Source organism: Gymnoscopelus braueri (assembly GCF_963280865.1).
Source record: "Gymnoscopelus braueri genome assembly, chromosome: 4".
Classification (NCBI taxonomy): domain Eukaryota; kingdom Metazoa; phylum Chordata; class Actinopteri; order Myctophiformes; family Myctophidae; genus Gymnoscopelus; species Gymnoscopelus braueri.
This window is the reverse complement of record NC_137605.1, coordinates 46,970,870-46,996,602: the sequence shown is the minus strand read 5'-3', so window position 1 is coordinate 46,996,602 and position 25,733 is coordinate 46,970,870. Positions and strand designations below refer to the sequence as shown.

Sequence of the window (25,733 nt, the reverse complement as noted above, 5' to 3'; positions counted from 1 at the left end):
CACCAGCTCGCGACATGTTCCGAAACAGCGCTGCTTTGCACCCGTCAGAGCACATCTTCACCAACGACAGAGTGAATATGGCTGTACTGTATCTGCAGTGACAGGCCAGGACTTGGCCGCCTGCATTGCGCTTTTGTTTTGGTTCAAAATCATTATCTTTTCCAAGTCACCCCCTTGTACGAGAAAGTATAACACGTGCCAAAAAAGACAATAATAGCCTTTAAGAGTATACAGCTCATAAATTAGATTTATTCTGTTTTTTGATATAGGCCTATCTGATATACTGTACATATCCTAACAGTTTTAAACAGTTTATAACTGAAATCCAAAGTCATTTTCAGGAAACAAACCAGAAATGTCAGCCTGGAAGAAAAACCCTGCAAGCCTGAGGCACCAAATATACATGTTATTATACTGTTTCCCCAATAGACATGAAATTCTTTTGTACTTACTTTTGCATACAGAAGGCTATACCGTACATAAATATGCCACACATTCCCCTTTGCATTTATTCAATCTGAAGCACACATGTAGGCACTGAAAATTTGCGTGTTTTTGAAACATTAAACCTATTTATCCTAATGTACAGAAAATTCTTCACCTCATCTGAATATTTTGGCAATTGTCAGACAAGCAACTTTTTCATTTAAAATATTTTCATATAAAAAGATAAATAACTCACAAGACAGGGGAATTTAAGACTAGGCAATAAAAATAGTAGGCATTCACTATACTATTAGCCCATGCAATTTTCATGTATGATGTTTTTGGTCAGGCTTGGAGCCTTAATAGCTCTTCTCTTTTCTTCTCTTTAAAAAAAAAGAAATCCGATCAACATTCGCGATGGTATAGAGAAAAAATAAAAGAAAGTTGTCTGGGTTCCCGACATCAAAGTGAGTCACATGTTGCGGATGCATGTCTAGAACTACAGTTGAAATACATCAGAGGCAGAGTGAATTGTTGTTCTGTTAATCACATAAGTACTACTTGTAATGTTGCAACACTCAAGACCCTCAGTGATGACCTTGACAAAGGAAATATCCAAGAAACTCATTATGAAGTAAACACCATGGGTGTTTAATTTATATATTCTGCTAGGACTTTCAATTGCCAAACTCTTCTTTGGCTATCATATAAATCAGTAATAGATATACATTCATGTATTCTGGTGTAAAAAAAACTACATTCCATTCCACCACAGCAGGTTGCGAATAACTTAGCTTTTTCCTAATTTGTGCTAATCTTTAAGCAAATGTTCTTTTTCTCTGCTGCGCACACACGTACACGCACCCACACGCACGCACACAGAAAAAAAGATTAAGGACTTTCAGAAAACAGAAAGACAGCAGAAAATGACCGTCTTCAACCATTCAGTGCTGAGCACAGTCCAACATGCGTTAAGTCTTGCTTGTTTCTTGTTGGCTAGCAGATCCCTTCATGCAGTGTGCAGCTCAGGCCCAGGTGAGCTGTAGAGGTACAGTATAAGAAAAGCTCATTTCAGCTTCTCCCTCGCTCTTCAAATGGTTCAATGACTCTCTAAATCCGTCTCAGATGTCTGAGGTCCTTGGTGAGCACGTTTTAAAAACATGCTGAAGTGAAAATCGGGACCCTCAAATTACACTAAAGCAGCACACTCGCATCACTTCAGCAGTAATTAATGTAAAATGTCAACTTTTCATTGATCTACGTAGTCAGATATAAAGTGCCAATTTCAAATCAAGGAACCGTAATCAAATAACAGCTACGTGAAAAGCCCATCGGGCCAAAACTGAAACATCTTTCGGTTGTTCTCACGCCTCCTATTTATAGATAATGGTATTAAGGATAGTACACGCTCTGAAGAGCAGATAAAAGATTGACATCATTAACAAAATTCCCTGTAGTTGTACTACAGCATTTCCTCGTAGAACAGCAGGTATGCCTGAGAGTTGAGGACCCTGGACTCTGGTACCGTCTGAACAGTGGTGTCGCTGACATAGACCCACTGGCCCGTGGAGCTTCCGCTGGCTTCCCTCGTACCTGGAGCACACATACACACAGCAGGGAGTCATTAGACTTCTTAGAGCAGTGGTTTTCAAACTTTTTTTAATGCCAAGGACCCCCCAAATTAATATGCCTTTGGCCGCGGACCCCCATCTGAAAATATTGTGTGCCAGGGATTTTTTTTTTTTTATATATACATACATACATACATACATACATACACACACACACACACACACACACACACACACACACACACACACACACACACACACACACACACACACACACACACACACACACACACACACACACACACACACACACACACACACACACACACACACACACACACACACACACACACACACACACACACACACACACATTTTCAAATCTGAAGTTTTTTATGTGATGGGAGCCTGTAGATGAGCTATTTTCAAATAGTCTACCGTAGGGTTAAAGTGGTTAAACTGATTTTGTACATCATATCAACTAATTTAGCTGGGGGCCCCCTGGAACCTTCACAAGGACCCCTGAGGGTCCCCGGATCCCACTTTGTGAACCACTGTCTAAGAGAATGGGAACACCAATCTGATGATCTTTAATAAATAGGAATATTGTTATTGTAAACACGCCAGGTAGGCAAACAGAGAATCGACAGAGAATATATGAATGCCACAGGAATGAACATTCAAGTTAGCAAAAAGCTGAAAAGGGTGATGGGGGCAGATGAAACTACAGTACATTGATGTGTCTCTTCCTCTTTGTTCTGTTGTGAAACTGTAACATGTCAACAGTGACAACAGATAACAGTGGCATGTGTAATAATTTCATGTCAAACTCTACGCTAGCTATTTATGAACAAGGACAACTATTTCCTAGTTCCCCACCATACAAGTATTTCAATTACATTTCAGCACTAGCTTGAAAAGCAGCCACTCTCCTTGAGAGGTAAACAAGAAAAAAAAATCAATCCATATGTTGTTGCTAACAATGTCATCCTCAAGGTTACATGGAGTGAATTACTTTGCGTTAACCAGAGTTGTGAATATAGCTTAGAGACGGACCCTTACCTGGCAGGTTCCTGCGTTGTAGCTCTGCTCTCCGCTGGGGAGCACGGACTTTGACGTATGCCGTGTAATGGCCTCCACGCATGGAGCCACTGTGCTCTACAATCCCATAGAGGCTGTACAGGACACGATCAGCAGCAGCCAGGTTCTACCAAAATATTATGATTTTGCATGAGGCGACACAGGTTCACAAGGATAAATGTTATTTTTTTGTAAAATGTGACATTCTGGTCATTCTTCACAATCGGAGACGAAACTAAAATAACACAAAACTGTATCTTCTCTATTAGCAGTAATATCAGAAGGTTATTTCATCTAATTTTAAATGGTTGTAAACTAAACCAGTTTTAATTGATGCTTTAAAGCTGATATTGCAGTAAAGACTGTCTGCTAACAGCAGTAAAGCAGGGATACCTTGCAGGTTGCAGAGCAGAATGGAGAAAGATCCAGGACTAAAGGAAAGTCAACATGGCGGTTCACCTTCCGTAGGTTCATCCCTGCCTTAAGAAAGCAAAACCCCAACACACATTACAACACCGTAGGATACAGCCTGAACGCACTGTAAAATAATTAACATTACATAACATTACATAACATTGTGCATGCATTAAATATGTTGTATTTACACAGCTTCAAAGTGCTGACCTGGTGGAAGCGTTTGAGATGCAACGTGACAACAGGGGGCATTGAGGAGATCAGCATCTGCTTCCTTGCACTGGTGTACACTTTCTCTGCCCTCTTATCTGTGCAGACAACACATGCACACCAAGTTCAAGTCGAAACACTGGTTACAGCATTTAATTATTCTTGCCTTGAGAAAATGTCACAATAATGTCATCAAAGCCTGTGAACTATTGGAGCAGTGGCTCGAATGTTTAGCTTAAATTATGTGTTCGTGTTTTTATCTAATCTAAGGCCATGTGACCCATCAAGTGCTGCTAGATCAGTGCTGATCTAGGTTCCATTACTGTCATGCGTACAGTTCAAACTAGATAGGATGCACCGATTGGGAAATTCTGGGCCGATATACAGATGTTTAAAATAACAATTTTACTAATAGCCGATACCGATGTTATTGTTTTTTTGGTTTTGTTATTCATTCCCTCTCTTGTGCCAGGGAAACATCTAAATAGGATGTAATGAAAATCTGCAGCTTGGTAGGCTGCAATACACCAACAACTAGCCAGTGCAAAATTGATCGGCCATCCGAACATCAGCCACTGCCATCGGTGAATGTCAATTTATTTGCCGATATGCCAATGGCAGTCAACGGGGCGAATATCAGGTGATACCGATATATATATATTATATATATATATATATATATATATATATATATATATACACACACACACACACACACACACACACGGCTGACATAGCGGGGCATTCCTAGTTCAAACACCACTGGTAAACAACTGCAGTTCTCTCACCGGTTGAGCTGCTTTTGCGGAGCTGCTTCTGCCTGCGCTCGGTGCAGTTCTCGCACAGCAGCTTGTTGTTGCCCATCAGCAGCTCCACAGAGGTGAACTGATGAAGGCAGGACTGGACAGAGCACTCCTTGGAGCAGGGAGTGTAACTGTGGGAGAGTGCCTGGAAGGCCCCCTGGTGGTGGTGATGATGGTGGTGGTGGGGGACATCGCGAGACTGCTGAGGCTGCGTCTCTACCGGGTCCTCAGAAGAACAGTGCATTGTGGGTGAACAGTCCGCGGAGGCGGGGCTCAGGTTCATTTTAGAGACGGCGCTAACCAGTTGCTCCACAGCGCCGCATTGCCTGGGAGAAGGGGACGGCGAGGGGGACGGGGTGGAGACGGCCGTAGGGGAGGGCGTGAGGGTAGCGGTGGAGGTCGGGGTGGAGCCTCGCAAGTGGCTCTGGCCAGAGGAAGGGGGCCGCGGGGCCCACTCGCTCTCCGAGGCCTCGCTGTCGGCGTCGTTGCTGCTGTCTTGAGGGCCCGAGTCCTTCTCGCTGCCGTCCGAAAGGCTGCCTGCAGCCGCCATTCTGCACACCGAGACGCCACGGGCCGCTCCGCTAGCCGCCGCCACCGCCTCCTCCTCTGGTCGCTCCACGCCGCAGCCTGCTCCCCGCTCCTCCACAGAGCCTGGAGATCTCTTGCTCTGCAGCTTCTGGCAAGACAGAGAATCAACATGCCGTAAGGATGGGGAAGAAACAATACTCTTAACCCATTCCGTCCGGGGACGCATCTGTCATTCTAAGATGTCTTTTGTTATTCAAAAATAACAGATCTACAAGCTCATAGTGCGGCTATGTGCCGCGCTATGAGCTTGTAGATTTGCTATTTTTGAAAAATCGTGAACATTTTTGCAAATCTTTGAATATTTATATATTATATTCTAAAGCTAACATTTGTAACTCAAATCTTTGCTTCTTGAGAGGGTCCCTGGAACAAAAATATTTTATAAATGTTCGCTTAAAAAAAAAGAATTGCTCAGATTTTCAAGATTTTTTCAAAAGATAGCAGATCTAGCTGCTATTTTTGAATAGCCAAAGAAATCTAAAATGACACGAGATGTGTTCCCCGGGATTGAATGGGTTAACTCAAGCAAATCGGTGAACAAATTCAATGGAATGAAAAAAGAACATAACATTGTGAACTTTCAAATAATCACACGTGCGCGAACACACACACACACACACACACACACACACACACACACACACACACACACACACACACACACACACACACACACACACACACACACACACACACACACACACACACACACACACACACCTGCCCACTGAGCTTCCTGGTGTTCCTATTGTGAGAGTGAGCTGCAGCGACCATCTCATCAGTGTGAGAAGCATGACCTTCCTGCTCACGGGAGATCTTACCCAGCCGTCCAGGGTTGCACGGTTTGGATATCTGACCATGAGAAAATAAGGCAAAGGCAAAAGAAAAGAACAGCATTTCAATGAAGAAACAATAAAGAAATGGTCTGTATACAGTAGTATAATGTCTTTTTCTGTTGATGGAATGGTCTCGTAGCCATTAATCAGTCAACCAGGAATTACTGAACTTCCTCTTAGTTTTGTCTGTACTGTCTGGCATGAATGTTAGTCGTTATGCCTCACTGTTATATAAAGGCTTACCCTCTCCTCTATAATGGGTAGAGAGATGTCTATGAAGGCCTCCTTCACTGTGGAAATCTGAGAGGCAGAGAGAGAGAGAGAGAGACACACACAGACAGACAGACAGACAGAAAGAGAAGAACAGCATATAATTTCAGCAGTGAATTAAACATCACTAAATGTCAACATTATATAGGATTCATAATTCCTGCAATGGGTGGGTCTGTAGCAACTATGGAAATGGCTGCAACTGTAGCCAACAGAACGGTCCTTGGCAATGAGGTACCGCTAAGACTTGCACAATGGAATGCAGGTCCTTGTAGGTTCCTTATTAATCCCAGAGGGGAAATGTAAACCTTTGCTGTGCTTCCTGCTTTCTTCTCTCGCTACACACTAGATCTCTGCTTCCAATGCTACTGCTTTACCTCTTCAACAGCATGTATCAATAGCCCTGAGCTTCCACGTGTTGTTGTCAGCACTTACTGCACAGAGTTGCCATTTGAGCTCGTCCTTGACGAGGGATTCTTCTACCTTCAACATAGATTTGCTTCGCCCGAAAGTTTTTGGTTATTGAGAAGGCTCATGCTGTCAAATCAGTGGCTTCTTCATTGTGATTCTAGCTCATTTAGCTACATTAAGCCCCTGTTTTTGTGTTAACTTAATTAATAAATAAAATAAATAAATATATATACAGATTCTCTTTTCTCTAATTCTACAGCTCATGGTGGTCTATCCCCAGAATTGCTCCTAGTTTTGTTTAGTCCAAGTACAAGCTATTTAGTCTTTTCCACATTAAGTATTTTAGGATGCCCCTAAGATGTGTTACCAAAGTCTTCCCAAGCCTGTTGAATGTAAGCCAGACTTAATGACAACATTATGAACTTGAGAGCCTAAAAGCAGAGACAATTCGGTTGATTAGCCTACAAACTACACTGTGAACATCCAGTGTTTAGAAGCTACCTTTGTCATTTGTTCTATGAAGAAAAACGTTGGGCTGCGCTACTCTTCGTGCTAGTCATCTGTGCTTTATTGAAGAGGTGTAACAAAACAGAGTGTGCTACGGCAATAGCCTTGGGCCTCAGCATCAGACTGAGGGAAGCAGGTGCCGTGGCAATCACCACCTTGCCAGGAACACTGGTAGAGCACTGGTAGAACACCTAACCTAACACAATGAGGCACCAATGTATTCTCAAAAGACTAAACAGACGCTGACAACAGAATCTCAAACATTAGAAGCTTCTGTGGCTGCCAACATAGATGCGTTAGCAAAAAAACTAAACAAAAACAGAACCTTGAATAAAGATTTTATGGGTTATGTTTTATTTTTTTGTGCACACATACACAACCACTTACGTGCTCACACTCTTCACACATAATTGTGTTGGTCAGCTCCCCTACAAAGATACGATCAACAAAGTTCATCTTGACACCTTCCTTCCCATACGCTGTTGGAAAAAATGAGAGATTCATGTAAGCATTTCTTTAAATTAACAGTTTCATCAGTCAGCATAAAAAACTGATCCATAACATATTCCATTCCACTTAGTACTCTGACTTCAGTCAAACTAGGCACTTGTAGATGAATGAGCACTGGAATAGCGTTATTCATAGTAACAGACTCCACGAGAGGTCATTTGCAGTGGTCAAGAGGCTTCTGATACCAACACTCGAAAGTTTGAGAGGCCTGGCAAACACAGAAACATTAAAACAATCTCTTCCAATTGAACAAGTAATTATATTTGGCTCACAATTAGTCTGCAATTAACAAGACACAGTTATTTCATAATAAAAAAGGGGGACCAAATTTCCCTGCTGCTTGAAATGACCTGAGGTGTGTTCCAACATGCGCCACAAGATGGGGCTATTGATCCAGGCCATGTGTTAAGTACGGAGTATGTTCGAACCTTTCACTTGGCGTTTGGTCTCCTCGTCTGCGGTCTTCTCTGTGGGGTTGTTGAAGGCTTTCAGGATGCTGGCTTTCACTCTCTGGCAAACGTCACACACAAAAACATACATTGATGCAGATAGAGAACTGAACCTAAATTAATTGACTTCAAGAGTAGGAAGAGGAAGTGCAGAAGTGGATTAATTATCTGTGTTACGTCAATTAGCAAAATGTAATTTTAGATGATGGTCGGTTTGACAGGTACACATATTAGAGGCATCATTAAGATGAAGCTATCGCTGTACTTGTCTAGTAACGTTAGCATTGCAGATCCGTCTGTCAATGTGTGTGCACAGTGCACAGTATAATCCTTAGCGTTAATTTAACTCTGAAGAGTGTACAAATAGAAACAAAATGGAACCTTATGTGTCCATTTGGTTGCATTTGTACACTCAAATGCAACCAACAGTTCAGTTAACACTGGGATTTTACTCTGTGTGTGTGTGTGTGTGTGTGTGTGTGTGTGTGTGTGTGTGTGTGTGTGTGTGTGTGTGTGTGTGTGTGTGTGTGTGTGTGTGTGTGTGTGTGTGTGTGTGTGTGTGTGTGTGTGTGTGTGTGTGTGTGATCTCCATAGGCTCTTATTATTGAAGGTGACATGGTCAGTGAGTGTGTTGGTGAGAGAGTTGTGAAGAGGCACCCCGCCACAGCAAAGCACCAATCAATAGATAATTGGCCGTGGTCTGTGTCTGTGGACCCGACCAGTCGTCCCCCCATTGTCCCGGCACCCACGCACTGGAATGACTATTTAGGTCAAAAAAACCTTGTTAATCCCATCCCAGCCCGGCCGGCCCGCAAACCCACTCAGCCAACACAGTCAGGCCACGCAGAGGCTCGCCTACTAATTAATTACCAGCACCCCATCCCCCCCCTCCCCCCTTTCTCCCAAACCAACAGCGCTGTCTGTCCCACACAGACCAGAGAGGGGGACGAGGAGGGGGAGGGAGGTCGGGGTGTAGCGGAGATGGTTGGTTGGTGGTGGAAGCTAAAAAAGAAGATGGGTTGAAGAAGGACAGGCTATGCCCTGAGAGAGTAATACCTACCGTCTCAGCTAATCGGCGATAATTGGCTGTGTTTAAAATTAGCATATTTAGACCTCCCATACTAATGGCCCATCAACACAAACACTTAGGGGCTCAAAGGTTGGCGACACCCTTCGTAGCGCGGACCAGTCACATGGCACACGCAAGAGGTCGTGTGGGTAATTGCGTGCATGTGTACTTTCCGATTTAAGATATCGTGATTGAGACAAAGGAGTTTACATTCGCAAAGTATCAAAAATGTTCTGTTGGCCTAAGGAAATTAAACATGTGTGTATGTGTGTCAAATGTTATTTGTACTTGTGTCTCAGATGTTTTTGAGAACAACAATGCATTGTGGGAAACCTCCATAAGGCATGCCATCCTTAATTTTAAGAATCTACTCACAGAGTAGTAAGTTACTGTATCTGTGCTTGGCTTGAGTGTGTCTGAAGTGGATGAAGAGAGCAGGCTTAACCCTGTACCCTGCAACCCCCCTGCCCACCCCCCCTTTTCTGTTGATTAGTTCGGGGAGGGGGGGGGGCCGATGTGTATGCATGTATGTGTGTGTGTGTGTATGCGAGCGGGAGGGGGACGAGGGTGACCCTCTAGCACAATGGGCCGGCCCCGCAGCTCATTCACCAGCTGTGGGTTTCCCAAGATCACACAATGATGCCGGTCGTGCCACTTGCAAGTCCCCCAAGTGGCACAACTGTCTGCGTTCACAAGTTTTCAATGGGACCAGGGGGAGGCCCTGCCTGTGCCCCCTCCCAGGCCCCGGGGTGACCACTCCACGCACCCGCTCTCCTCCTCTCCTCCTGGGCCCACTGAGCTTTGCTGGTGGGGGCCAGCTCAAGCCCTGCGAACGTGGGCCGCTGTGGGGTCCCTCCTCTAATTGCCCCCGCACGGGGAGGAACACTCTTCACTTGCCAGAAAACATGGCACCATAAGGTTGAAATACAAAGAATGGGCTCGCTGGAAAAAAAGAGCAGACCTTGTGTGTCTGTACAAATTGTCTCAATGTCCCACATGACGGTTTTCTCACTGGTCTTGAATAACTTTGAGTGAGCAGATCAGTCGTGATCCCCAAATGACTGGGATTGGCTCTCAGGTGTGTTTGGACACTAGCATCACAGTGAAGCACACCACAAACGCCACAGAAAAGTCTGCCGTGTGTTTTCTAGACCTGATTCGACTGCAATGGCTGCCTCTTGTCTACAGAAGTGGTTTTCAACCCTTTTCATATCAGGGTCCATTATTTATTCGGCATTTGAGCCACGGATTCATCACCATCTGATTTAGCCTCTCAGACCCAAAACTTAGAACATTTTGTTGTCATTGGATGAGATTTTGTCCATAATTCCATGCTGTATTGATGTGGTACCATAGGAGAGATAAATGGAACAAAATAACAATTCTTTAATTAAGTAATGCAGATGTTTCACAATTTAAACTCTTAAGAGCGTAAAATGACGCAAATGGACCCATACGGGTCCATTTGGTTTCATTTTACACTCTCAAGAGATAAAGATCTATAAAGGGTCCATTTGGTTACCTATCCATCATTTAGCTGGGGACCACCTGGAGCCCCCTCAAGGACCACTGGTTGAGAACCACTGGTCTACAGCACGCATGGATGGTTGTGGTATCATCGTCACATTGATTGCAGTGGTCCAACTAATTTGACCGTTAGATTTGTCAATACAGTCTGATATTTATGGAATGGAAGGCCTTGCATTATTCTTTTGGCTATACATAATTTTCAGCAATCCAACTGAACATTTTAAAAGACAACTTGAAAAGCCAAAGTCATAATTCCAAGTCAGATTTTTAAAGTTAACTACAAAGCCGTACTGTCGCAATAACCATATTTGGGGACATCCATAGACATGCGGTCTGATGCAGGTCTCAGCACTGGCTGAGGATTGAGGCCACTGATGATTCTCGAGTGCGTATCCAAACTCACCTTGGTTTCTTCTACTCGTATGGAGTCCAGTAAGTAGTGCAGAAGTTCCTGGCTGTCCTGCTGCTGGTAGCCCTTGAAGCGCGGAGCCCTGAAGGAGGAGACATGGTGGGCATGAGGGACATGACACAATAAGAGTAAATGACACTCTAAAAAGAGTATGGTCTCTAGACTGGCGCACTCGGCCGACAACTACCCAGCACAGTGTTTTTTCTGACTTCCAATAAGATTCAGCGCAGAGTTTCGTCAAGTATTGTGATCTTACACCATCGCTGTAGATATGGCGTTCCTGATGTTGAGTCAGCAGTATTCCACAGACAATGTGCAAGTTTGAATAGAGACATATGACTCAACTAGTGTTTACCCTCTTCCCCTTTATTTGGAGAACCATGTACACTAGACAAGGCACACAGAACAAGTTGGTGAAATAACATTCATGGTGGATTGTCCCTTTACATTAGGCAGACCTTTTTAGTTCCTTAGCACAAACTATGATTCCGTTGCTGTGTTTCAAATTAGTGGACCCATCAATTGTGCTGCCAATAAACATTAACCACCCTCAAACATAAATACTTAACCATCCTCATAGCATAAATCACATCACACATTGATTTGGGCATTGGAGTGCGAAGATGAGTGAATTCCCGGCTATCCATAGGGGGACAACACTTGCCCACATAGGTAAAAAAGAAAGCAATCAACAGCATACAATCAAATCGAATGCATACACAACCATCAATAAGAAAATGGCCATTATATTTTCTCAAGGACTTTCCACAAATGCATTTTTCCCATGGTGCCGGCCAGCAAGCAGCACTGTACCAATAGTTGTCGTTAGGCACGCAAATGAGCATTGTTAGACACGTGCCATAAGGCTGAATGGCCACACCACTGCACCATGGGCTGCAATGTGTTCATGCTTATTAAATGCCTCCCTGCTTTCTCAGGTTTGTGCAGCTTATAAACATTCACTGATGCATTCAATGTGCTTTAGTTAAACCAGTGAGGATGACATGTGCACTGTAATCGTGCCAAACATCCCCACTCACAGGCACAAACACATAATCGTAGCACTTAGAACAAATCGGTTTGCAGAAAAATACCCATGATGCACTGCGTCAGTTGAATTTAGGCATTCGTTTGTGGTTTAATTAATCAGGTTTGAGTTAATCAAGTTAGGCACTGGCAGAAGATTAAGTTAAGGCTTGGGTTAAGGAAAGGGAGTGAGGTCAGTAATAGAGATCGTGTTTCATTCAGCAACGCATGCTAGATCCTGCTAACCGATCAACTCGGCTGCCTACCCACACAGAATTTGTTCATGGTCCAAGCCTTAGTGAGTGAACAATGGCATCAAAGAGCTATGCAAATCATATAGCCTGATATCAGACTGAATCAATAGCTTCTGGATGACATTGCAGTAAAGAGCGTGCCAACTACATACAAATTGGGCATTAATGCCTGAGCGCTCCTAGAAGCGCCTCTCCTCGAGTATGTCGCTGGCCCCACACAGTGAGACAGATGTTTGGGGCAGATGGGCACCCATGATGGCCAGAGCTATAGCAACCTGTTGGCCAGTACAGACCTCACAGCCACAGGACAGGTTTGTGCAACTAGAGATGTTCCAATACCATGTTTTCCTTTCCGATACCGACAGCCGCAACTTGCGTATCGGTTGATACAGAGTACCGATCTGATACCAATGCATCATTTAAAAAAAAATCTAAGAACAAATTCCATTAACACATTGACTGCCAATCACGTAGATCTACGGCGAACCTATTTAAAACCGCCACGTGCCAGTCGCGTAGATCTACGTGAATTATTATTATTTTTTTTAAATAATAATTCTGAGTACTTTTTTTTTTTCAATTGGCACTGGCCAAAAAAAATAATGAAAATACCTCTGGCAGTTAATGGGTTAATAATAAACACAGTAAAGTATAAAACAGTTTTGCAACATGAACTGAAGCGTAAAAAAAAAAGTTATTTACTGTAAATGAAATATATAGTATTACGTATCGGATTGGCATACTCGCCGATACCAGCATTTTAGGCCAGGGGTCTTCAACCTTTTCAGGCCAGGGACCCCCAAACTGATGGGGAGATGGAGCAGGGACCCCCTACCTCGTAGGGTAGGGGGGGGCTACCACATATATTGTATATTTATGTATACAATTGTGTTTTATATTGCCTGCTCCTATACGCACCTGCCCCAGTAGGTGTGCAAAATAAAAATTCTCTACAAAATATGTATAAACATACCATGTTATTGTGCATTGTGCCTCCATTTATCTGTTTGCTATGGATTCATGTAATGTTTAAAGACAATTTGACATTTTGGGGGAAAAAATGAAAAAAAAAAGTTATTTTTTTTTCAAACAAAAATATTGTTTAATCAAACAACAATTTTGCGGACCCCCTGCAGTACCTCCGCGGACCCCCTAGGGGTCGCGGACCCCCTGTTGAAGACCTCTGTTTTAGGCAGTATCGGCAGCTTTTCTGATTCCGGTATCGGTATAAGAACAACTCTAGGTCCAACAGGTGGAGCCCGAGAGGACGCAGTACTGGTCCTCAAACAAGGGGGTTTATGAAGTGCAATATATTGCCTGGGCAATAACATTGACTCTATGCAAATGGTTCACATTTGCTTTGCAAAGCTGTAGTCGACCATGAAGGTCGGCCAATCAATCTCGTATTTAGGGAATATTTACCCTGATGCTATTAGGTGGCCAACTGCAGACTGAGGATCATGTTCCTACCTAGTGGATGATGGATGGTTAACATCAGACCATCTCTGTCACATACTGAACGATACTGATGTTTGGCACAGGAATGGGTGACCATGGCTTGGGGAAAGACAGACAGCAAATCAGTCCACCCCTCCTCAACACATGGCCACGCACGCACACGCACACACACACACACACACACACGAGAACATGTCTCTGCCTTTTGTACCCCTTTTCTACCAGCGTGGAATGGATTCTTGCCTGATTTAGAACCGGTTCAGAGTGTTTTGACGGAAAACGAATAGGGAATATTTACCCTGATGCTATTAGGTGGCCAACTGCAGACTGAGGATCATGTTCCTACCTAGTGGATGATGGATGGTTAACATCAGACCATCTCTGTCACATACTGAACGATACTGATGTTTGGCACAGGAATAGGTGACCATGGCTTGGGGAAAGACAGACAGCAAATCAGTCCACCCCTCCTCAACACATGGCCACGCACGCGCACGCACACACACACACACGAGAACATGTCTCTGCCTTTTGTACCCCTTTTCTACCAGCGTGGAATGGATTCTTGCCTGATTTAGAACCGGTTCAGAGTGTTTTGACGGAAAACGAATAGTTTTTTAACCGTGACGACATCAGTAGGAGTGGCAATATTCTCCAGGTTGGAAGCGACTGATGCAATCGATGCAGATGTAAGGAAGAAAAATCATCAGAAGAAAGACCATGCATGGAGAGGGGTGTGTGTATGTGTGTGTCTGAGAGGGGAGGGGGTAGAACACATAATGTTGTTTATTTGGGACAATTGAAAAGATGGCAAGCATGTAAGGGAATGTCCCATTTCAGTATGTTAAATATGCCCAGGTTTTAGTAGGTTTAAAGGAATTTAAGGAAACGTATGGATTACATATCGTCGCTGTCCAGCGGGAACCAGCTAACTCCATTTTCAGCTTCTTCTTTTTTTCATAAATCAACGCTATTGAACACCCTTTACATCTGTGTGTAAAAAAAAAAAAAAAAGAACTAATGAAAAGTATTAAAAAGCGCTTCTGACAAAACCTCTCAACTCCATTGGATCCTCAAACTGTCCATCAAACCCCCCAAGTCCACCCCCTCTCCTCTACGTGCTGTTGCCTGCTGCCGTTCCACAGCACAGTGCACTCCACACAGACAGAGGACAGAGCTACGACGGATCGGCAGACAAACAAACTTGTTTTTCCCCCGTAGTCTGTTAAAAGTAACTATGCAGTGTACCTGTTTATCAAACTTGGTACGCTAATGTTATGAAAACAAGTAATTCTATTTCTAAAATCTATGTAGTGTTTTCTTTTTTTTTTTGACAAATCTCTTTATTATTTTTTCAGACAAAATAAAGGTTACAGTGGTGTCAGGCAGTGGAACAAAGAGGTCAGATTTTTTTTCTATGTAGTGTTTTCTGAGGAGAACAATGTGACAAGAAATTAGTTCATATAGCGTTACTCTCGTTAGTTCTACTAAAACTGCAACTCTGTGACGTGAACCCCTCTTTGCAGAAGGTATTGTAATATTTAAAGTCCTGCTTATTATTGTAGGCCTATATAATAAATGTCATGAAGCATCAGGGCATTAATTCACACGTTGTGGTGCACTGTGAGTGAGCTTGGAGATCGATTGTCAGCTTAGCCCCATTTGGAACCTCTCCCTCCGCAGCGATTGGAGCTATTGTCAGCTGTTCTTATAAATGACCGACAAAACTCCTAACTCCACTTGAGCTGGATTTGGGTAAAGTGGTGATAATATAATGATACATGCAAGTATCTTACGATATATAAAGTCACAATACCAACTTTGATGAGGCAGTATTGCTTCGTTTTAAAAATATACGTTTTTCTTCATTTCCTGAAAAACTTATATTTCGTTTTTTCATTTCCTGAAAAATGAGTGTTTTGGAGTTAGCTGGTTGCTGCTGGACAGCAGAGATATCTAAAGCAAGTTTAAGTCTCGCAAGTTGATTTTCATACCATTCTGAATTAAATGGCTTCCTCAAAAAACAAAAACATTAAAAGGAGAAATCCGGACATTTTAAGTGTTATCTCCCAGAACCTGGCAACTCGGTGTTGCCAGGGAGAGAAATAAGCAAACAACGTTAGCTCGTTCGGCATTAGCGATAGCTTCTCAGGGACTTTCAGTGCATGTTTCAGTATCATGAGACTCTACAATGAGTAGTAGTAGAGAAAAAAATAACTTTGCATCGGTTATAATAGACGAATTTCCCTTAGCCACGCGCTCCCATTATGCCAACGGAGGGGGTCGAAAAAATGACGACAGGGGAATCGCTGGAAAAAAACGCCACTTTCTACGTCGGTAGGTGAGTAACGACACATCAAAGATAACACTTAAAATGTCCGGATTTCTCCTTTAAGAATGCTCGCCAGTAACGTCAAGTACATGTATACCACGAGTTGTAGTCTATAGGCTAAACATGCCAGACCACTCAGTATAGTCCTTCCAACATTCCATGCTAAACTATTTATGTCATCTTTATTTTAACCAAAATATGATAGTGAGCTTTTACGTTCTCATGCAAGGATGCTCAATTTAACATTGCTTGTCCAAGAATTTGAACACAGAATAATGTTGGACTGGTACCCATTCAGCAAACAGCAATAACAGGCCCTTGACAAGCAACACAGTGTGCTTGTAGCAAGAAGAGTATCATGAGTGAGAGAGCGACATTGAGAAACAGAGCAAGAGAGTGAGACAAAAAAAGAGAGAAGTAGAGAGAAGCTCCAATGTGATCAGTGGGAATGTGCCAGTCTTGAAGCTCATCCCAGTGGAAGAGAGGCAGAAGGGCCCTGTAGCACTGCTCCCAATCTGGCCCGGACCCATGCAAACAGCTGCGGTGCAAACGCGATTAATAGGCGGATGACTTGGTACCAGACACAAGGCAAATCTCTGCATGCTGTGGCATGGCAGGCAGGAAGGCAGGCAGGCAGGCAGGCAGGCACGCGCCGTACACACGCACACACACACACACATATACACACATACACCGAGTACAAGCATGAGCAACACAATGCACCTGCACGAAGGTCACACATTTGCCACTCACACGCACACACACAGTACAGAGAAAAACATAACTGCAATTTACAAATTTACAATACCGCACATAATTGTCTTTCTAACAAGGCCGATTTACGCTGATGTCGGGCATGTCCATATTTGGGCATAGTCCAACCGCCCGCATCTTGGCATGTCTATTTTTGGGCATAATCCCCCGAATTACGCCGATATCGGGCTCTGGCATTTCCGTATTTGGGCACAACAAGGCTGCCCGCCTGCCAAAGACACCGCCGCAACTTGAACTTTATATAGTATATTTTACCATCTCAAACCCCTCACAATCCACCATTGCTGGCACTCAGATAATTGATAGTTTTCAGTTGTGTGAAACCATAAAATGTAATACTGGACAATTTCTTTACCAAAGATAATTTTCTTTTCACTTTGTCAGGTTCTCTTTTGTACTGGTTACTACAGCTAGTGCCAGTGAAAAGCCCCCTCCATAGCCTATTAAATCCATCCTAAAGTTTTGTTTTCTTGTACAGCTATACTGTATACAGTGCTTGATGTCATACATACATTTAGCTAGATTGTGTATTGAGGTGGCCTTGGATAATATAATATGGATATGTTATATCAGAATGCAAATGCAGACATACCGGTATGCTCTTTTGCCTACGACAGGCAGAATAAAGTAAGCAGGATTTGTATTGACAGGTTGAGCCCACAGTAGCCTGTATTGTGATTCTCTAGTCAGTGGGTGTCTGACATTTTGAAACCAGCTGAAAAACAACCTTCAGTCAATATGTGTGCGCTTTATTTCCTCAACTTGAACGAGTCCTCGCCCTGTGCACAGCAGAATGTTATCTGTACCTTTGTGTGTATGCATGGTTTATTTTTTATTTTTTATCATGCTGTAGCACTAGACTGGATTCATTGTTGGCCCCTGTAATTTTCTTGGATGCCGCCTTTATAAACTCAACTCGAAAAGGTTTGAGAGAGAGTGAGTGTACTTCTGCAACTGAAAAATGCATCGTGGATACAATAAATGGCCATGGTCGAAAATGAACTGGATTGAAGTCCAAGAGGAAAGCTGGTGTACAATGAATGCCTCAGCGAGGTCTCTTTATCCACTTTGGCACTATTTCAACAGATTAAGCTAACAATCATAACACACATTGAATAGCAGAATGCTTTTGATTGAAACTTGGATGCTGCTGCTGGCCTTGGGTGTGCATATGAAGAGATCTGATCCGCATTATTTGGCAAACATCACAGACTCTTACTTGCAAAGAACACAGAAAAGTTCAAGCTACCTTTCATCCGTCTTTGCCACCACTAACTAGCCTTGCAGTCGTCAAACATGGTGTGGGAAGAGGCTGAGACCTCCCCTGGCACCACATAGAGTGGGTCTTGTTGACCATCCATGCGACTGGGCTTGGTGTTGATCTGATCTCAGACCGGGCCAATACAGCTGGCATGAGGAGGAAGGTCTGGCCTGGCAACAATTCAGTGCCAGGCTGGAGGTACCCAGCTGTGTTTCAAGGGTGAAAGCAGTGCACATGCATGCATGTATGTGCACGTACGCGCGCACACACACACAAAATATTTATTTATGCCCACATAAACATAAGTACAAGAATGCCTTGTACAAAGGACATAAACACTGCCAGTGCAGTCAGATAATGGGAAAACAGCTGAGCCAGTTACAAAGTGCATGTAAGGCAGAACATTGTTACATACAGTACAATAATGTTGGCATACTTGTCAAACACAGCAGCAACAATCATGGGTAAAGGAAACAACGCCTCCTCCAAATTGAACGGCTTCCTATAATAGCTGATATTGAGCAGTACCTTGCTAACTGTTTGGCCCTCCTTTTGGAGAGGCCGACCATTTGAAGGCCCCACGCAACCAACTTGTGCACGTGCCCTAGGCTACCAAAGATAAAAATCCAAAGTTTACATCTGTAGCCTAGCTGTGAGAAGGTAACTTCAGCTGCTCAAGGGTGAAAGCAGTGCGCATGCATGTACAGTATGTATGTGCGTGCGCGCGCACACACACACACAGACCACCAATGTGTCAAATAAACGCTTGCACTGAGGCTGGTCTAAGCCGGTGAGCCCTATAGAGGCCTACCTCGTAAGGCGTACCTCTATTAACCTGCCTCTTAACACAAACATACAGGGCAGTGTGCAGAATAGAAGAGGAGCCGTCCCCCTAGAGGTCAAGGTCAGACCGAGCCCCTCGGCAGCCGCAGCAGTTCTGAAGAAGTGAGAGTGACAACAGGGTACAGTGCATCCAAAGAGTATGCTTTATGAGTATGCCATTCTGAAGGCCACTACACTGGAGAAATGGAAAATAAAATATGGTTTCCTGTAAACAGGAGCAACTCTCGACCTTGACTCTTCCACTCCAGAGCTATAGGTCTGCTGGAACACAGCTGAGGTTGATTGGGATAGATGGTAGAGCTTAGGTTCGAGGGAATACACAATGAACAACGACGTGTACAGATGATATAGTAAACCTTGTGCCTTAACAGTTACCCTAGCTGTGATTGAGTGGCTGGTGGAGGACATACACGGTACACACATTTTTTAAATATTATATATAATATATATATATAATGACGGGGGGCCACGGCCGCGAGGGAGCGTGGGAGGTGAACTCTAAGAAAACAAGCACTCCTTTTTCAATCATACTGGTTTTTCAATCATACTGTAACACATATATATACACACACACACATATATTTATATACCCAGACACACGTGTGTGTATGTGTTTGTAACTTTGTATATATATATATATATATATATATATATATATATATATATATATATATATATATATATATATATATATATATATATAGTATACCCTCTATAACTAAAATTCAAAATACCTTAGATATTTTATTAATTTTAGAAATAGTTCATATTTTACTCAAGGGGGGACAACGCCCGTCGCAGGTTGATGATGTCATTTGTCCATCTGTGGTCCCAGCCCTATAGAATTTATGGAATGCATATGCAAATACAAATCTACTTAATACTTCCTAAGGTTAATATGAGCATCAAATATTTTAAATATGTTTAATTTACATACGTATTCCATAGGGCTGGACCACAGATGGACAAATGACATCATCAACCTGCGACGGCCGTTGACCCCCTTGAGTAAAAGATGAACCATTTCTAAAATAAATACAATATTTAAGTTTGAGTTATAGAGGGCAATTATAATGTATTAAGGCTTATTAGCCAGGGATCGTAGATAATGTGTGTGTGTGTGTGTGTGTGTGTGTGTGTGTGTGTGTGTGTGTGTGTGTGTGTGTGTGTGTGTGTGTGTGTGTGTGTGTGTGTGTGTGTGTGTGTACAAGCGTGCAATGTTTGCCTGTCTGAACGCACCAGTGACTGCATATGGGCTGCAGGCTGAGGTGGTACCAGGTGAGGTGGCATATCTCTCACACACACACATACACGATGAAAGCTAGGTACCTGAGCACTCGACAGGGGGCTATCTAGTCAAATGACAGTCAAACATACAGCACAGGCAGCAGACAGCCCCCAGCCCCTCAATATAGGACAGAGCCCCAACCCATCCCACACACCAGGGGCCAGGGGTGCAACAGTTAATAGAACTAATTGATAATTTAATACAATATTTGATTATTAATAATCAATCCCTATTTTGAGAATGTCATTAGAGGCAAAAAGCTAAAAAAGTCAATTAAAAAATAGTTAAAATAGCTGATCCACAAGTTCACAACTAGCCGTGAAGTGACGCATTGTGAGCTTGTAGATCTTCTATTGTAACTATTTGTGCATGACACGTTGTGCGACAAACAAGGCTCCCACACATTTTGAACTACACATTTTCAAAACCTTTACATAACTTTTCTTAAGTACAGTATTTTACCCCAATTTCCAGGACTGTAGCAATCATACGGTGCAATGAGGCTCTTACACCAGTGTGATACCAAAAATAGCCTAAGACAGATTCGAGGGAAGGTGTCACGTGACAAAAAGAACAGATCAAAAGCTAACAACCGTATCACGGGTGCGACAGTGGGAACCCTGGAACAAAATATAAAATAACGCTTATGTGGTTAATCAATTATACTCTGTGTGTCGGCCCCAACCAGCAGTGTACCATGTTCAAACAACAAGAGCTCAACCAGCCAACCCACTCACACACCACTCGTCAATAAAGGATATAGCCAACCAACCATGCAGCCGGTTCAAAGACGAGCCTGTGGACGGCTACATCTACCATGTGGGGCCGCGTGCGGCGTGCCTGCCTGGCCTGTCACACGGCTGGTTAGAGCCCACTGCTGATCAATCACGATGACACAGGTGCTGCAGCAGTGGGGCCAAAGGACATGAGCAAAAAATAGTTGGCTGCTCCCATTTGTTTGGTGCGGTACACTAGTCTGCAGTCGGTTTGTTGTATGTGTGCATTAGCTTGGGTGGTGTGTGTGTGTGTGTGTGTGTGTGTGTGTGTGTGTGTGTGTGTGTGTGTGTGTGTGTGTGTGTGTGTGTGTGTGTGTGTGTGTGTGTGTGTGTGTGCAGTGGTGTAAAAAGTACTCACATGTTTTACTTAAGTAAAAGTATCAATGCTGCAATGTAGAAATACTCTGTTACAAATAAAAGTCTGGAATTCAAAATTTACTTGAGTAAAAGTACAAAAGTATTGGTATCAAAATGTACTTAAAGTACCAAAAGTAGAAAGTACTTCAAGTTCTCAAATGTATAAAAATCATTTGAAAATAGCAGATCTACAAGCTCACAATGCGTCGCATCGTGAGTGACCCATTGTGAGCTTGTAGATCGGCTATTTTCAAATGGTCAAAATCTATATAGGGCTGAAGTGAGTAATGTATGTTTTTTAATAATAATCAAAGTAACTAGCAACTATAGTTTTCAAATAATTGTAGTGGAGTATAAGTACAATATTAGCCTCTGAGATGTAGTGGAGTAGAAGTAAAAGTACTGAGAATTGGAAATACTCACAGTACTTGAGTAAATGTACTTAGTAACTTCACACCACTGTGTGTGTATTAGCTTGGGTGTGTGTGTGTGTGTGTGTGTGTGTGTGTGTGTGTGTGTGTACACGCGCGCACACCTCTGTTCTTTATGGAGTGCTCGTGGGTGGACTGGCTGGGACCAGGTGCTAGCATGGTCTGGCTGGTTGAAATCTAGCCCTCAGTGAAGTGGTCACCATGGTAGGAGGGGGGTATAAGCAGGTGAAAGCTGTGGCCCCCAGTGTTGTAAACACTGAGTATGGCCTGGCTAACAGTTGGTGTTCACTTTGATGACTAAAGGCTTGATTTATACTTGGTTGCGTGACCGCGCCGAGCACCGAAAACAGCAGATCTACAAGCTTAAATCAACCATGAAAGCCAGTGCACATGTTGTTGATGTTAGGACTACAACACTTTTTGCCCTCTGTAATATTGATCAATGATTTGGAAAAAGAATAGAGGGGACTTAACATTTGTATTATGGATTAGTTCATAGTGAGTTTGTTAAAAATCAGCTGAAAAAACAACTGCCAACCCAGTTAAACAACAACAAGCATCCGTCTCAAATGCCTCAAACACACTGGAAGACATTTGAAATCCAGAGAAATCCAGTGACAGTGATAAGACTCTGCTTTTGCCAGACTGCTCAGAACCGGTTCAAACAATTAGGATCACGTTCAGATTTGCCCAGATTACAATCATACAAATCAAACAGATCTGACTTGATCGGGTGACAGATTTGAATCCTAAACCCAAAGCAAGTTAACATATGCATGCTGTCCATAGTGACCTGCCCTATTTTAAACACATCAATGTAGATCTTGAATATACTGTAAAAGGCCATATTGGGGTTATGATCAGGTTTCAAATCTTGCAGTCCGTTTCCGGCATGACTTGTAATGATGGGTGGGGCACATCTTACTTCTGGCAGAGCTGATTGAAGAGGATCTTGGGGTTTACTGGTCCCTTCCCTGCGTCCTTCATGGTGTGGAGGAACAGGAACATGGCTGAGGTCAGTGGCTCTTGGCTGGGCAGGGACACTGTCAACAGACCCTGGGGGAAACGGTCTCAAATGAAAAAAAAAGAAAAAGAAAATGCACTTCCAACCAATTAGATGTGGTGAAGATAGGATGTCCCATCTCCACCTCTCAGCTCCACATTACAGGAATCAAATTCTTCCCCAGCACTGAATACCTACACAATAGATACATGTTTTTGCTACCTAAAACTAAACAATGCAACTTTAATATTAGGCTACATGATGCAGAGAACAGAGGCAAAAATACTCTAGTCTAGAAAAAAATTACTTTCACAGTAAATTAAAAACACAAAGTAGTATACGGTAAGTAATGGTATGGACCAGGTGTGTTTGTGTGCGTGTGTATGTGTGGTGGGTTTATGGGCAGTACCAGGTTGGCCTCTACAGGGGGGCAGATCCTCAGTTTGTGCCCCTTCTCCTTTACTTCCTGGATGAGGTCGTTTAGCATGTGTGTCTGGGACAGGTTCTATGAAGAGAGAATACAGATACTTTCATACAAATAATTACAAACTTGTATTGTATCATTTCAGTTATTTCGCACTATTGTAATACTATGTAATGTGGGTAAAGGAACTGATCAGATACAGACGGGTGAAACAAATTCAAGGGAAAACTGGCAAAATACAGGTAACAAATTAGAGGAAGAACCAACATAACACGCCACAAGCGGTCATAACAGTTTTTGCGACTTGCTATACAGTACATTCTACAAGTCTCTGGAACTCTACTGGAGGGATGGAACATTCTAAATAAACATATTCACTCATTTGTGGTGGTTGATGGTAGAGAGTGCTGTCTAACACGTCAGTCCAAAATCTCCCATGTCTGTTAAACTGGGTTGAGATTGGCGACTGCGAAGGCCATAGCATATGATTCACATAATTGTCATACTCGTCAAACCATTCAGTGACCCCTCGTGTACTGTGGGGATGAGGGACATCGTCATCCTGGAAGAGACCACTTACATCAGGATAGAAGTATTTCACCATAGGATAAAGGTGATTACTAAGAATAACTTTGCTTGATTTGCAGTGACACTTCCCGCTAAGCTAAGGGGACAAGTAGACGCAAACCATGCCAGGAAATCCCCCCCCCCTCCACCCCAGCATAACGGAGCCCCTGGACAGCCTCGCTGTCTCGTGTCTGCTTGTAGTCGTGCTCTTGGTGTACACCACACATGCACTTTTTTCACATCTCTGTAGAACAATGCCTATAGTTTTTTTCACCATTGAATTAATCTTTGTAATGCACTGCAACCTTACTATAACATCCCTCTCTATGTAGTAGTTAACGGTTCTTGCCGACGGTCTGATCGATCGCTGATAGGATTAAGAACAGTGGCTTAGAACAGTGGTTCTCAAAAATTTCAGATATACAAGCTCACAGCAAGTCACTTCTTGTCGCGCTGCAAGCTTGTACATCTGCTATTTTTCAACATTTTTGAAAAATCTGGAGGATTTGAAAAATCTCTTAAAGATTTGAAACATCTTGAATTTATATATATATATATTTTTTTTAACACAAGTCTTCTCTTCTGGGGGTCCCTCGAACAAAATATTTTCAGATGGGGGTCCACGGCCAAATACATTTATTTGGGGGTCCTTGGCACGAAAAAGTTTGAGAACTACTGATTTAGAAGGCATTTGTAGAATCAGCCTCAGGTCTTAACACATTGCATGCCAGTCGCGTAGATCTACGCGAACCTATTTAAAGCCGCAGCGTGCCAGTCGCGTAGATCTACGCGAACCGCCGATTCCCATGTTAAGTGCCCCAGGTGCACTTTCCGAATTTTTTTGATCCATTTCCGTTTCCGGTCGGAAACGGAATTATTCGGGTTCCGTTTTTTTCGATCGTATCCGCTTCCTGTCTGGGATTCTGTTTAAAACTCGATTTTCTCTGGTTGTTGTTTTTCTCCTCGCTGATCACTGTTTACCGTTCATCGGCTGTAGCTTCAAGATGGCGGCACGGATTTGGAAACTGTTTTCGCTCGCCGTTTCTCACCGATCCGCTGTGTGTTTAGAACCAAATGAACGCGCACTTTTAACTTATTTAGCGAGGTCTGTGGCGACATGAAAAAAACTAAAAAACAACAATAAAACGCTGGCACTGGTGAGTACATTATGAGATTAAACTCTGGCATGGAATGTGTTAATGGGTTAATTAATAGTCTATATTATATTATTTTTATATTTCCAGATGCCTTTCCCATAGATCAAAATGCAGATGTTACTTCAGCCACCATTCCTATTGAAACACTAGCCAGTTGAGCAGTATTTGTGACTGAAATCCTGCCTTCCTTGCCCTGATAATGAACCCTCTTTCATAATCACTTAGATATTTTTCTCTTGTCATCTTAATCCAAAATCGAGGTCAAGCGGGCCGGCTCAGCATTTTTATACACGCCACAGAGCATGATGGGATGTTAATTGCTTAATTGTATCATGCAGTCCATCGCATTTGTCAGTTATTCAGGTTTTTCCTTTAATTCGTCACCCGTCTAGTATGTCATCAACATATGAGGTCGTAATAAAAAGCAGACGAGCCTTCAGAATTCAATAATCACTAAATTGCTACTCTCGCTCTGAGCCAGTGGAAAACGCAAAAGTGGCCGATAAAAAGTACCCGTGTGAAATGAATCACGCTTATGTTCATTACAGCCAAGAAAGGCTTAAAACAAGTCTATGATCTGAGTTTGAAATGCAATGAGGAGAAGATCCTTGGTGAGGAGACAACCTGAAGCAACCATTGTCCCCTCATGGTAATGGAGCATCTCTTTATACCCTTTCAACAGATATTTGTTTTGTCACA

General features: G+C 42.9%; 1 protein-coding gene across 4 annotated transcripts in view; it reads right to left on the bottom strand.

The window, feature by feature from the left end:
• Nucleotides 1-234: 234 nt before the first annotated feature.
• The window catches only part of usp45 (ubiquitin specific peptidase 45), a 49,401-nt gene continuing 23,902 nt past the window's right edge, over nucleotides 235-25,733 (bottom strand). For 2 of the 4 annotated variants that reach the window (XM_080426607.1, XM_080426610.1), the window contains 12 exons: nucleotides 23,296-23,391; nucleotides 22,809-22,939; nucleotides 11,078-11,165; nucleotides 8,055-8,136; nucleotides 7,504-7,595; nucleotides 6,172-6,228; nucleotides 5,813-5,944; nucleotides 4,490-5,180; nucleotides 3,702-3,799; nucleotides 3,471-3,557; nucleotides 3,060-3,204; nucleotides 235-2,019 (listed from right to left, as the gene is read on the bottom strand). In XM_080426607.1, coding sequence (XP_080282733.1) covers nucleotides 1,889-2,019; nucleotides 3,060-3,204; nucleotides 3,471-3,557; nucleotides 3,702-3,799; nucleotides 4,490-5,180; nucleotides 5,813-5,944; nucleotides 6,172-6,228; nucleotides 7,504-7,595; nucleotides 8,055-8,136; nucleotides 11,078-11,165; nucleotides 22,809-22,939; nucleotides 23,296-23,391 — 1,830 coding nt within the window. In that variant the 3' untranslated portion in view covers nucleotides 235-1,888. Of the gene's footprint in view, nucleotides 2,020-3,059; nucleotides 3,205-3,470; nucleotides 3,558-3,701; nucleotides 3,800-4,489; nucleotides 5,181-5,812; nucleotides 5,945-6,171; nucleotides 6,229-7,503; nucleotides 7,596-8,054; nucleotides 8,137-11,077; nucleotides 11,166-22,808; nucleotides 22,954-23,295; nucleotides 23,392-25,733 lie in introns of all 4 variants that reach the window. The other 2 variants (XM_080426608.1, XM_080426609.1) reach the window with 1 other exon arrangement.